General features: G+C 36.7%; 1 protein-coding gene across 1 annotated transcript; it reads right to left on the reverse strand.

Annotated features, from left to right (window-relative positions):
* Positions 1-1,432: 1,432 nt before the first annotated feature.
* Positions 1,433-7,781, reverse strand: LOC133668318 (disease resistance-like protein DSC1). Its single transcript, XM_062088097.1, has 7 exons — positions 7,116-7,781; positions 5,712-6,801; positions 5,299-5,598; positions 3,762-5,216; positions 3,049-3,672; positions 2,347-2,967; positions 1,433-2,176 (listed from the first exon to the last, which is right to left on the reverse strand). Exons 1-7 carry the CDS (start codon positions 7,592-7,594, stop codon positions 1,607-1,609), a joined length of 5,139 nt encoding a protein of 1,712 aa, XP_061944081.1. The 5' UTR covers positions 7,595-7,781; the 3' UTR covers positions 1,433-1,606.
* Between the last annotated feature and the right edge of the window lie 5,526 nt (positions 7,782-13,307).

Below are 13,307 nucleotides of genomic sequence, written 5' to 3' on the forward strand. Positions count from 1 at the left end.
TTCAAGACACATGTTGATAACTTCAGTACACTCTGATCTTTATGGACCAATAAACCCATCATCAAATGGAGGTAAATGATGCTTCATCATCTTCATCGATGACTGTCGTCGAAAGACATGGGTTTATTTTTTGCAGGATAAGTTTGAACCTTTTAATGCATGCAAAAACTTCAAGACACATGTTGATAATGAAGTAGAAAGAACCATTAAAATTCTGTGTACAAATCGTGGTGGAGAATTTTGTTCAAAAGAGTTTCAAGACTTTTGTGATGAACATGGAATTCAAAAACACTTGACTGCAGCATACACACCACAACAAAATAGAATATCAAAGAGAAAAAATCAAACCATTCTGAATATAGTGAAATGCATGTTGATAAATATGAGAGTTCCGAAGAATTTCTTACTAGAAGTTGTGAAATGGAGCATTCATATTTTGAATCACAGTCCTACATTTGCTGTTCATAAGTAGTGGAAGACCTATTCCACAGGAAATACCTATTCTATAGGAGTTCAATCCATGTTTTAGTTAGTGGAGATATTATTATTATTCTGTTGCTATTTCTTGGTTAATGTACAGTCTATTTAAAGGCTTGTTATTTATTCATTCATCACACTAAAAGTATTTGATCTTCTATTTCTTTATCATTTCGTAACAAAATGAAATTCTACCAAGTTGATTGGTAAAACTTGTTAAAATGATATATTAAAAAAAAAAGATATCATGGAAATACATAATAAACATATTTGAAAAAGTAGAGACATATTGGTATAATGATATATTAAGCTATTTACCATTTAAAACAATATCTAAAAAAAAAACAGGTATTTGACTTTTTATAATATATTGTAAATTTCAACTATTAATTACAATACTTCAATACACTACAATTGTTCTACGAAATGACGGGACTTCCATTCTATGCTAGCATTCAAAAGTACAACATATATATATATATATATATATATATATATATATATATATATATATATATATATATACACATGCTTGCAAGAAAATAAAAGCTTGGTGTCATATTAAAATATAATTATTTAATCTCTATAATTTTAAATCTATAAATAACATAATCTTATTTTATTAATTTCATATCTTTTTTAAATTTATTTGAAAATTTTAAAAATAAAATTTTAAGTATAGGAGTTAAAAATAATTGGGAGGTTTAATTTATTGGTTAACGAACTTTCTATATATATATATATATATATGTGTGTGTGTGTGTGTGTGTAGAGTAATATACAATAATAATGGTAAGGTTACAACATAAAAATATACCTACAATATTTCTTATATGGATATATTAATATATTTCATATATAGATACATTCATGATATGCAAATATATATATATATATATATATATATATATATAAAAGAAGGTATTATCAAATGACTTAATTAATCTTTGTCAATTCTAGCAAAAAAAAAAAATCATTAGTTTTGCTAAGCTAAACTAGGAAGGATCAACAACAATAATAATATATTAAAGTTTTCTACTTAAAACCCAAGTGTCATATTAATTATACCTTCTCTTTTTGTCATCTAATGCTCCGGGGACAAACATAGCCAAAATAATCATATCACGTCTCATGCCTTGTAACCTCTCTCTCTCTTGGCTTGGAACATTGCTTCCAATTCATCTCGATCTTGAGGATAACAACGAGAGTATCTCTGAATGATGAAATCAAAGCCATTTATCTCATTGGCATGAAGTAGGCGGACTCCACACTCAATCACTTGACAAAAATCTAATGGTAAGAGATTGCGGTTCTTATCTTCCAGTTGGAATTCAATTGAGACCTCATTATATTCACTAAACATATAATCTTCTTTGGCAACCAGACAGGGATCAAATCCCACGAGTATGTGTGCTGAGTCGATGCTCTTCTCATCATACCAATCATGGAGATAGCAACAGAGATCACGACTATCACCATGCTTATTGTGTAAGTGATATGTGCATCTAACTTCCAAACTATGGCGGAAAGAACGATATGCTATGACAGCGCAAAGAAAGAAACCCAAGAACTTGCTATTAGCCCAATGTGATGATAGCTGGAATGTTACTGTAGATCCCCAACTTTGATGGCTACACCACTCCGGAGTCGTATCTCCAGGGATCCAGAAACTAGATGGCTTGGCTCGAACATCACGCAGCTGTTAACACAATTCAAATAACATCTTTTAAAAATGAGATGAAGGAAAGAAAAAAGTATATCAGAGGTTTAAGAAACAGACCTGAAGGTCAGCCAAGACAATTCAAATAACATCTTTTAAAAATGAGATGAAGGAAAGAAAAAAGTGTATCAGAGGTTTAAGAAACAGACCTGAAGGTTCGCCAAGAATTCGTAGGTTCGCCAATAATCCTTCCATCTATCGTCTTGGAACCTTACTCTCTTGGCTTGGAACATTGCTTCCAATCCATCTCGATCCTGAGGATGACAACGAGAGTATCTCTGCATGATGAAATCAAAGCGATATATCTCATTGGCATGCAGTATGCGGACCCCACACTCAATCACTTGACAAAGATCTAATGGTAAGAGATTGTGGTTCTCATCTTCCAGTTGGAATTCAACTGAGACCTCACTATATTCATTAAACATATAATCTTCTTTGGCAACCAAACAGGGATCAAATCCAACAATTATGGGTTCTGCGCAAAGAGGCGTCAAACTAGAACAACGATGGAGATAGCAATAGAGATCATGGCTATCACCGTGCTTATTGCGGAAGTGATATGCGCATTTAACTCGCAATCTATAGTTAAAAGGACGATAACCATATGCAATGACAGCGCAAAGAGAGAAACCCAAGAATTCGTTATTAGCCCAATGTGAAGATAGCTGGAATGTTACTGTAGATCCTGAACTTTGATGGCTAAACCAATCCGAAGTTGTATCTCCAGGGAGCCAGAAACTAGATGGCTCGGCTAGAACCCCGAGTAGCTGTTACCACAATTCAAATAGCATATTTTTAAAATAAGATGAAGGAAAGAAAAAAGTATATCAGAGATTTAAGAAACAGACCTGAAGGTCCGCCAAGAATTCATAGGTCCTACGCTTGACAGAATAATCCTCCCATCTTATGCCTTGGAACCTTGCTCTCTTGGCCTGGAACATTGCTTCCAATTCATCACCATTCACAGGGTAAAAACAAAAGTAGCCTGACCTGATCAAATCAAAGCGATGTATCCCATCTTCATATAGTAGACGGACCCCACACTCGTGTACTCGACAAAGATCTAATGGTAAGAGATTTCCGTTCATATCTTCCGGTTGGAATTTAATTGAGACCTCACTATATTCACTAAACATATAATCTTTTTTGGCAATCACACAGGGATCAAATCCCACGAATATGTGTGCTGAGTCGGTGCGCTTCTCATCATACCAACCATGGAGATAGCAATCGAGGTCACGGCTATCACCATGCTTATTGTGGAAGTGATATGTGCATTTAACTTGCAAACTATGACCGACAGAACCAAATGCAATGACAGCGCAAAGAGAGAAACCCAAGAACTCGCTATTAGCCCAATGTGAAGATAGCTGGAATGTTACTATAGATCCCCAACTTTGATGGCTAAACCACTCCGGAGTCGCATCTCCAGGGAGGCAGAAACTACATGCCCCTTCTGGAACATCGGGCAGCTGTTAACACAATTCAAATAACATCTTTTTAAAATGAAAGGTGGCAAATAAAGAAAAAAATATGTATATCAGAGGTTTGAGAAACAGACCTGATGGTATAACCTTTTGGTATAAAGTTGAAATTTTAATAATGAGTACTCCAAGATTTGATTGATCATAGGCAAACTCAAGCAATTAGTGAAAATGAATTCAAAAATGTTCCCCTCAACTGCAGTTGATGAGCGTGATACTGTTCTCAAACTCTTGCAATTGTCTACATCCAACTTTGATAGCCGTGGTGGAAGCTCCGGTAATGATTGAAGTCTCATGCAATTCCTTAATCCTAGATATTGCAACTCAAAGAGTTTATTGATGCTTTTAGGTATACTCCAAAAATCGTTTCCACTTAGATCTAACACTTCCAGTGACAATAGACAACCAAGACTGTCCGGCACATCCGATAGATTGCAACCATCTAGATTTAGCTTACGCAAACAATCTAAATCAACGCATCTCTCGGGCAATTGCAAGTCAACAAAACATTCGATGTCATTTAGATATTTGCAGTTACCCACTTCCAAGCAGGCAAGTCCCTTCAGATTTCCAATCGGTGAAGGCAACTTTGTTATGCGTGTCTGTTCCAAATAGAGATATCTCAAACATACCATCGGCTGCAAAACTTCTGGAAAATTCCTAAATTGGTGGCAACCTGAGAGATTAAGCCTCTTCAGTTTTCTCAACTTGCAGATGCTGCTTGGAAGAATCTCAAATTGTTTGCAGTTTCGCAGGTGCAATTCATGAAGTTCACACAAACATTCAATTGAAGAAGGAATCTCTCTTATTGCTGTCCCATCTAAATACAGTTCCCGAATATTTCTAGAAACCTTTGGAAACTCCGTGATACTTGAGCAACCGGAAAGATCAAGTTTTTCAAGGCATCCCAACTTAGAAACCGCACTCGGCAGATTCTTTAGCCTGTTGCAGCCAACTAGATCTAAATAAATGAGTTCCCTTAGACCACCAATTGAAGATGGCAGTTCTTCTATTGCAGTTCCATTCAAGTACAAGTATCTTATATTCCTTGAAAAATCAGGAAGCCTGCTGATAGATGAGCAGCCAGAGATGTCAGCGATTAGAAGAGATTTCAACAAATATATGTTTTCTGGAAGATTCACCAGGAGCTTGCAGTTCTTCAAATTCAAAGCAACAAGTCCACTGAGATTCCCAATTGATTGGGGAAGCTCCTCAACTGCAGTCTCATTTAAATTTAAATATGTCAGTTTCCTTGCAGTTTCTGGGCACTTCTTGAGATTTGCACAACCAGAAAGGTTCAGAGTCTCCAGACAACTTGAATTAATTCTACTGGGAAGATTGATTAGTCTTTTGCAGCCTCTCAAATCTAAATCAACAAGCTTGTCCAGATGCTGAACAGCTGAAGGAAACCTAACCAAACTTGTACAGAATTGAAGATTCAATCTCTCAAGGTTTCTGGCCTTTGAAAGGTCTGGCAGGAAAGTTATGTGCTCACAATTGCTGAGGTTGACATCTTTTAAATTGACGAGATTCTGAAGCAAAATGAAATAAACAGAAAGAAATTATACACAAAATTTCAAAGAAAGAACTATGCATAAAGTTATTTTAAAATACCTGGTCTCCTCTCCACAATTGCTTAACCTTGCTAGATGATAGGTTAAGCTCAACCAGGTTCTCTGGACAAAACTTGCGAGGTAAAGATGTCAGAGGGCATCCATCCCAATGGAGATACCTCAACTCTTCGGAAAGAGACTCGAGGCCATGAGGAAGGTGCACTCTGCATTTAACTCCAGCTTCAGAATTATAAATTTTTAGCAGTCTAAGTTTATACATCCTTTCCAAGGCTGTAGAACTCAACTCAATTTCTCTTATTTTTGAAACATCCAAGAATATCCCTTCAACTTTTCCAGTTCCCTGAAAACCAGTGAAAGAGAAACGAAGTTTTAAGTAAGATTTTAAACTAATTACTAGTACAACCATATTGCATTGCATATGAAAAGGAAAACTTTCGTGTATATGAATCTCACCAGATTATTGGTCAACACTTGATATACATCTTTAGGACTCCACAATCTGCTTTGTCTTCCTAGCTCGTCAACAGATTCTTTTCGAACAACTTCATGGGCCATTTCTTGCAGAAGATCATGCATTTCAACCTTGTCATCTGAAATTTTAATGAGACACCTGTCAATGAGAACACTAAATCCAATATCTGCTTTGAAACCGCAGCCATCTAGTATCCGCTTTACAAAATCAACTCGATGCCCTCTAAAGAAACATGCAATGTCGAGAAATATACTCTTCGTGCTATTATCACGTAGTGCATCAAAGCCTATTCTCAGCAAGTCATAAATATTCAGCTCAGGAAAGCTTTCAATCTCATTTAATTGAGATTCCCAAAAATGTCTCCCTTTGTCAAATAAGTAGGAACCCAAAACTTGAAGAGCTAATGGGTTCCCTTTGGCATAATTTATTGCCGTGATTGACAACTCCATATAATCTTTTGGGGGGTGGTTTCCCTTAAAAGCATTCAAGCTAAAGAATTGAAGAGCTTCGTGGGAGTTTAATTCCTCAACCTCGTATATTTCATCAACTACATTCTTCAGTACTTGCTTGTCTCTTGATGTTACAACAACAACACTTCCTGCACCAATCAGAGGCACTTCAATTAAATGCTGGAATTGTCGTACATCATTCACATCATCCAAAACAAGGAGAACTTTCTTTTGGCAGAGTCTATCCCTGATGAAAGTAGGTCCTATATGTGGTGTGCCAACGCGAAGATTTTCTTCCTCCAGTAATTTAGAAAGAAGTTCATCTCGTAGATCATTTAATCGACCCTTTTCTGATTCCTGCCTTAAGTTCGGAAGAAAGTGGCAGCCTTCATAGTGACTTGAGATGCTATAGAAGAAAGCTTCCGCAATAGTTGTCTTGCCTATACCACCCATCCCCCAAATTCCTATTTTTCGGACATCTGATGACACAATAGATAGTAATCTGTTGATTTGCTCAATGCGTGAATCTACTCCAACGAGACCTCTTAATTTGCTTGGGGAAGCACGATTTAACCTTTTCCAGATAGTTTGCACGACTTCTCTTATGAGTTTGGACTCCGGACTGCAAAAAATGAAAGAAGCATCTTTACTCCGGAATGAGTTTCGATTCTTAGTGATATTTTTTTATTATTATTATAAGCAAATTTTTTCAAAAGTGAGGTTTCCATCAAGGTGCAAGTCCATTAGCTGTTGATGGAAGTTAGTTTTCCGCTAAAAAACAGAACACACTTGTGCCTTTTCAAGCAACAAGTACTATGAACTAAGAAGCACAAATGATTTACAGGAGAAAAAAAAACTATAATTTGCACAAGAAATTTTAATTGCTATAATTCCAGAAAAAAAATAAAAAAGTTGAAGATGAGAATCTATAGTTACCTAGTAACCCGTGAATCCCATCCAGATATATTGGCTGCATTTGTCAAGTCAGTCCTCCAGCTTGGCACCTTGTCCATCTTCACCTTAAAATTTCTTTCAAGCTCCGCAAATGCTTTTCCAAAACCCCCAGTCTGTCCAGCAACATCAGATGGGTCTACATGATAGAAGACCGGTAAAACAATCTGGCCATAAGTCTCTTTGCATTCAAGTATTTTCACCAGTTCATCCACACACCACTGAGAAGAAGCATAGTTCTTGGAGAAAATTACTACAGAAATTCTTGATTCTTCAATCGTTTTCAGAAGGGCACGGTTAATTTCTTCTCCTCTTTCAAGTCTATCATCAATGAAGGTCTTGATTTTCTTACGACACAAAGCATCATAGAGATGGCTTGTAAAATTATTGCGCGTATCCTCGCCTCTAAAACTAAGGAACACATCATACTTCCATTTATGAGCAACAGCAGATGAAGATGCCATTTCAGACAGTTACAAGATCGTGTCTTCCTCAATCACTAAGAATCGAAATCAATAAGTGCTCTCCTTTTTCTCCTAAAGACATAAAAAGAGGACCCACTTCAACAGCTGAACTTTCATTAAGAGAAATTGAAGTGTAAAAGTACAAGAACCCACACAACATATATTTATCAGAAAATTCCGCAAACGCTTAGCGATGGATACATACTAGCGTAATTTGATATGATCTATCTTAATTTGGTCACTCGTCACTTGTCACTTGCTACCAATGCTAGCTTGCTCTTACTTTCATTGCTAGAACAGTCGCTAGCTGAGCAAAAAGAATTAAAGATGGAATAATTAATATGTTCATGAAACAAACTTATCATCAAACTCATAAAGTGTTAATGTTGATGTCATGTAACAATTAATATTGTTGCTGAAAACATGAAAACAAAAAAGACTAAATGCATGGAATCAGTAGCAACAATGGCAAAGGTTACCTCTCTATGGAGTTAATGAGGTGGTCGGAGTCCGCCTACTTGGTGACTTTAATGATCAAATTGCAGCAATCGGAAAGGTTAATTAGCTGATGAGTAAAGTACTGAGGACTGAAGGTTAGCAGAGGTAATATTTCATATAACTAGCGATGTTATATATAATTGTCAAAGTTAAAAGGTTAGCTGAGTATTGAGTGGTAATTTCGTGGTAATTTCCTTAGCCGCATCAGAGTCAAATGGCATGATTTTCCACTCACACTGGCTGGCCCTCACACTCCCTCCATCTCTCAGGGGACCTTGCTTCCTTTTTAAAAAAAAAAATAAAAAATAAAGGGATGATATGTTGTAGATCTTCTTCTTCTTCTTCTTCTTTTTAATATAATGTACTATGTGTAATCCACTAGAATAATTTTTTATTATTTTTAGTGACCGAAAAAACGATATCTTTTTTTTAGATTCGAGGAAACCTCACCTCCCGGAAAGTGTTCTTTGTGGGTCCAGGTGAGCGAGTAAAACCCCAGCTGTCTCAGGCTCTTACAAGAAGTGCACGCCCTGACTCAAACTCGAGACCTGTTATGCAAATCTCAAGCCCTTTGTCATCACACTATGCCCCTTGGAGACCGAAAAAATGATATCATTATATGTGTAATACACATAATGATAAAGTTAAACGATATCACAAGAATAATTTAATATAAGGGATGATATGCCGCAGATCTTTATTTTTTTTCTTTTAATATAATAATACACTAGAATTATTTTTAACGAAGGATATGATCTATCTTAATTTGATCACTCGTCACATGCTACCAACGCTAGCTTGCTATTACTTTTATTGCAAGAACAGTCACGAGCTGAGCAAAAAGAATTACAGATGGAAGAATTAATATGTTCATGAAACAAACTTATCAAACTCATATAGTGTTAATGTTGCTGTCATGTAACAATTAATATTGTTGCTGAAAACATGAAAACAAAAAAGACTAAATGCATTGAATCAGTAGCAACAATGGCAAAGGTTACCTCTCTATGGTGTTTATGAGTTCGTCGGAGTCCGCCTACTTGGTGACTTCAATGTGTTGGTGGGAGAAACCATTGGTAGTGGCTTTAAAACACTCAGAGGGGATAAAACATACAGTTTTATTTCAACAAAAAAAACTTACACAATAAATACAAACTCTTAATACACACCCTCTCTCTTTCTCTCTAGTGTTTCTTTCTTTTCTTTCCACACATGATAACATAAACTTAGTTGTCTATTTATACACAAAATGAAAGTAAGAAAAATCTTTAATTGGCGGTGGTGTGAATGCAGCTGGCGGCTGGTGGCTGGTGGCTGGCGGTTTGAGAAGTCGTTGGCGGTGAATGTAGAAGTCGCTGGCAGTGAATGCAGGTGGTGGTTGTCGTCTTTGACTTTCTTGGATTGAGTTTAATGCAACAAACCCCCCTTTAAACTCAATCGAGGGATGTCATGCCAAGCATGAACTTTAATTTGATAAATATTTCCCCCTTCAATGGCTTTGTAAAGATATCTGCAACTTGATCATTTGTCTTGTAGGATATCAGTTCAACTTCTTTGTTCTTCACATGCTCTCGGATAAAGTGATGACGTGTATCAATGTGTTTACTTCTTTTATGATACACTGGATTCTTGGCTAATGCAATCGCTGATTGATTATCAATATAAATCTCTGTAGGATTTTCTTGAGGAAATCCCAAGTGCTTCAGCATATTCCTTAACCATATTAAATGGCATACAGCTGAGTTAGCAGCAACATACTCAGCTTCACAACTTGATAACATTACTATCGATTGCTTCTTAGATGACCATGTGAAAGATGTATCTCCCATGAAAAAGACAAATCTTGTTGTGCTTTTCCTTTCATCCAGATCTCTACCCCAATCACTATCCGAGTAGCCAACAAGGTTGAAGTTTTTACTTGAGGTATAAAACATAGCTTCATTTATTATGCCTTTGATGTAGCGATGAATTCTCTTAGCTGCATTCAAGTGAGACTGGTCTGGTGTCTCCATATATCTGCTGATGAGTCCAACTCCGTAGAGTATATCCGGTCTGGTACATGTCAAGTACCTTAAGCTTCCTACTAAGCTTTTGAAGTAAGTTGGATCAACATTTCCAACTTTACTCTTCCTCAATTCCAGTCCATTTTCAACTGGAGTTGATACTGGATTGCAGCTTTTCATCTTGAATCTTTCAAGAATATCTTTGGCATAACTGCTTTGGGATACAAAAATCCCTTCTTTCTACATCACTTCTAAGCCAAGAAAATGTGTCATTAGACCGATGTCTGTCATCTCAAACTCTTGTACCATGCTTTTCTTGAAGTCTTCAAACATGGTAGGATTATTGCCGGTGAATATCAAATCATCAACATATAGGCACGCAAATAATATGTTGCCATCTGCTTCTTTCTTCATATATATTGGGTGTTCATATGGACATTTTTCAAATCCATTATCTTGAAAATACCTGTCAATTTTGGTATTCCATGCACGCAGAGCTTGCTTCAAACCGTAGAGAGCTTTCTTCAACTTGTATACTTTGCTTTCATTTTCAGCTTCAATGTATCCAAGTGGTTGTTCAACATAGATCTTTTCTTCTAGGAAGCCATTCAGAAATGATGACTTCACATCGAGTTGATAGATTTTCCATCTATGTTGTGCAGCTTGTGAGATCATTAGTCTGATTGTCTCTAGCCGGGTTACTAGAGCAAATACTTCTTCATAGTCAATGCCTTCTCTCTGTTTATAGCCTTTTGCCACTAATCTTGCTTTGTATCTTTGTACTTCTCCTTTTGCATTCTTTTTTGTCTTGTAGACCCATTTGACACATATTGCTTTCTTGTTTTCTAGTAGATTAGTCAGCTTCCAGGTATCATTCTTCTCAATGGCATGTATTTCTTCATCCATTACATATATCCACTTCTCTTCTGTGACAGCTTCATTGAAGCTAAGTGGGTCATTATCTGCAAAGAAACAAAATAGAGTTGTATCTTCTATGACTTGAGTGGCATCGTACAACTCTTCTAGATTTCTCATCCTTCTTGGTCCTTCTGATGAGGATGCTGATAGTGGTGTTTATGATGATTCTGGTGTGTTTCTCCTGTTAAATATAGGGTATCTGTGTACCGGACATTGTGGCTCATTTGCTGGTAATATTGGACCTTCTGCAAGTACTGTTGGTACTACCTCTTCGTCTTCAAGGATCAAATCAGTGCTGATCCATTTGACTGCTTCTTGATCATCATTTCATTGCCAAGTTTTATCTTTGTCAAAGATAACATCTCTACTTATAATTACCTTCTTTGTGATGGGATTATACAACTTGTATCCCATCCTTCTATCACCATATCCGACAAAGATGCATTTCTCGCTTTTATCATCGAGTTTGGTCCTTCTTGCATCTGAGATCTTTGCATATGCCACATAACTAAAGACTCAAAGATGAGTAACACTTGGTTTGTAACCACTCTATGCTTCTTCTTGAGTAAAAGCTTCCAAACTTCTGGTTGGGCAGCGATTCAGTAGATACACTGCATATGATACAACTTCAACCTAGTATTGTTTGGGCAGCTTCTTTGCTTTGAGTAAACTTCTTGCCATGTCAAGAATCGTTCGATTCTTTCTCTCAGCTACACCATTCAGTTGTAGTGTATAAGCTGGTGTTGTCTGATGTCTGATACCTTGTTGTGTACAAAAGGCTTCAAAATCATTTGAAGTGTATTCTCCACCTTGATCAGATCTCACAGTTCTGATTTTATAGCCACTTTGCTTCTCAACAATTGTTTTAAAATCTTTAAAACAATTCAACACTTCTGACTTCCTCTTCAAAAAGTATATCCATGTCTTTCTGCTAAAGTACCTATTTTGTCCAGTTGACATAGGCTTTATGGGACTACACACGTCTGTATGCACTAACTCCAGTGGCTTATTTGCTTTCCAATTGACTTTTTTGGCAAAATTGGATCTGTGATGTTTGCTGAGGACACAACTCTCACAGACTTCATCTGGATGATCAATGTGGGGCATACCTTTGACTATCGTTTTGCTTGCTAGCATTTTTAGACTTGTAAAATTCAGATGTCCAGGCCTTAGATGCCAGGTCCACTCTTCATTGTTGGTGATGGCACTTAAACACTTTGCTGCATCATATTGAATGTTTAAAGGAAACATCCTATTCTTGGACATCTTCACATAGGCAATTAATCTCCCATTGTAGTCTTTGACTGTCAGATGACAATTCTTCATGTAAAAAGTATAACCTTTCTCCATAAGTTGACCTATACTCAACATGTTGTGCTTTATGGCTGGAACATAGTAAACATCTGCAATGTAGCTATGATCGCCGTTCTTCAACTTGATTGGGATGTTGCCTTTACCTTTTACTGGAACTTTTGAGGTATCTCCAAAGATGACTAGACCTTGTATGGTCTCATTTAGATTAGCAAATAAATCCCGTTGGCCACACATATGATTGCTGGCTCCAGAATCTAAGTACCAAATATTCTCTTGCTTCTCGCTAAGTCCTTGTTGGACAAGTAATGCAGTTGATCCTCTGATGATGGCATCCTCCTCTGCATAGTTGGCTTGTTCACGTACCTCTAATGGAGCTTTCCTTCGACATTCAGTGTTATAGTGCCCAAATTGATTGCAACTATAACACTGGATATTTCTCTTGTCACGGTTATTGTAACCGCCTCCTCTTCCTCTAGGAGTAAATGATTGTTGTCCCCAGCCTCTTCTGGTGGTGTTTCTACCTCCTCTTCCTCTGAATCCTGTATTCCAAGATCCTCTTCCTTGAAATTGTTGAAATCCTCCTCATCTTTGTTGACTTCTTCCTTGAGTGGTATATCCACTTATTGAAGTCTCCCCTTTTCTCATATTTGTCTTTGAGAGACAACTTTGATTGTAAGGCATGCTCAATTGCCTTATCTCCATTTCATTTCATAATCTTTTGCTCATGAGCTTGCAAAGAACTCATAAGCTCATCCACCATCAACTTGTCCACTTCTTTGGACTCTTCAATAGCGACAACAACAAAATCAAATTTTAGATCTAGGGATCTCAAAATTTTCTCAGTAATTCGAGCATCTATAAAGGCTTCTCTATTTCTTCTCATCTAATTGACTATCACCATAATTCTTGTGTGATACTCAGAAATAGATTCCGAGGACTTTATTTGTAATAATTCAAATTCACCTCGCAAAGATTGGAGA

The sequence above is a fragment of the Populus nigra genome, chromosome 11 (genome assembly GCF_951802175.1).
Source record: "Populus nigra chromosome 11, ddPopNigr1.1, whole genome shotgun sequence".
Classification (NCBI taxonomy): Eukaryota; Viridiplantae; Streptophyta; class Magnoliopsida; order Malpighiales; family Salicaceae; genus Populus; species Populus nigra.

Bases quoted from the DNA above. Each gene is read 5' to 3' on its own strand.
- LOC133668318 (XM_062088097.1), bottom strand. From the start codon at position 7,594: ATGGCATCTTCATCTGCTGTTGCTCATAAATGGAAGTATGATGTGTTC. The intron at 6,802-7,115 runs GTAACTATAGAT...CATTTTTTGCAG, and splicing joins TGGGATTCACGGGTTACTAG to TCCGGAGTCCAAACTCATAA. The intron at 5,599-5,711 runs GTGAGATTCATA...ACTGGTTTTCAG, and splicing joins AAGTGTTGACCAATAATCTG to GGAACTGGAAAAGTTGAAGG.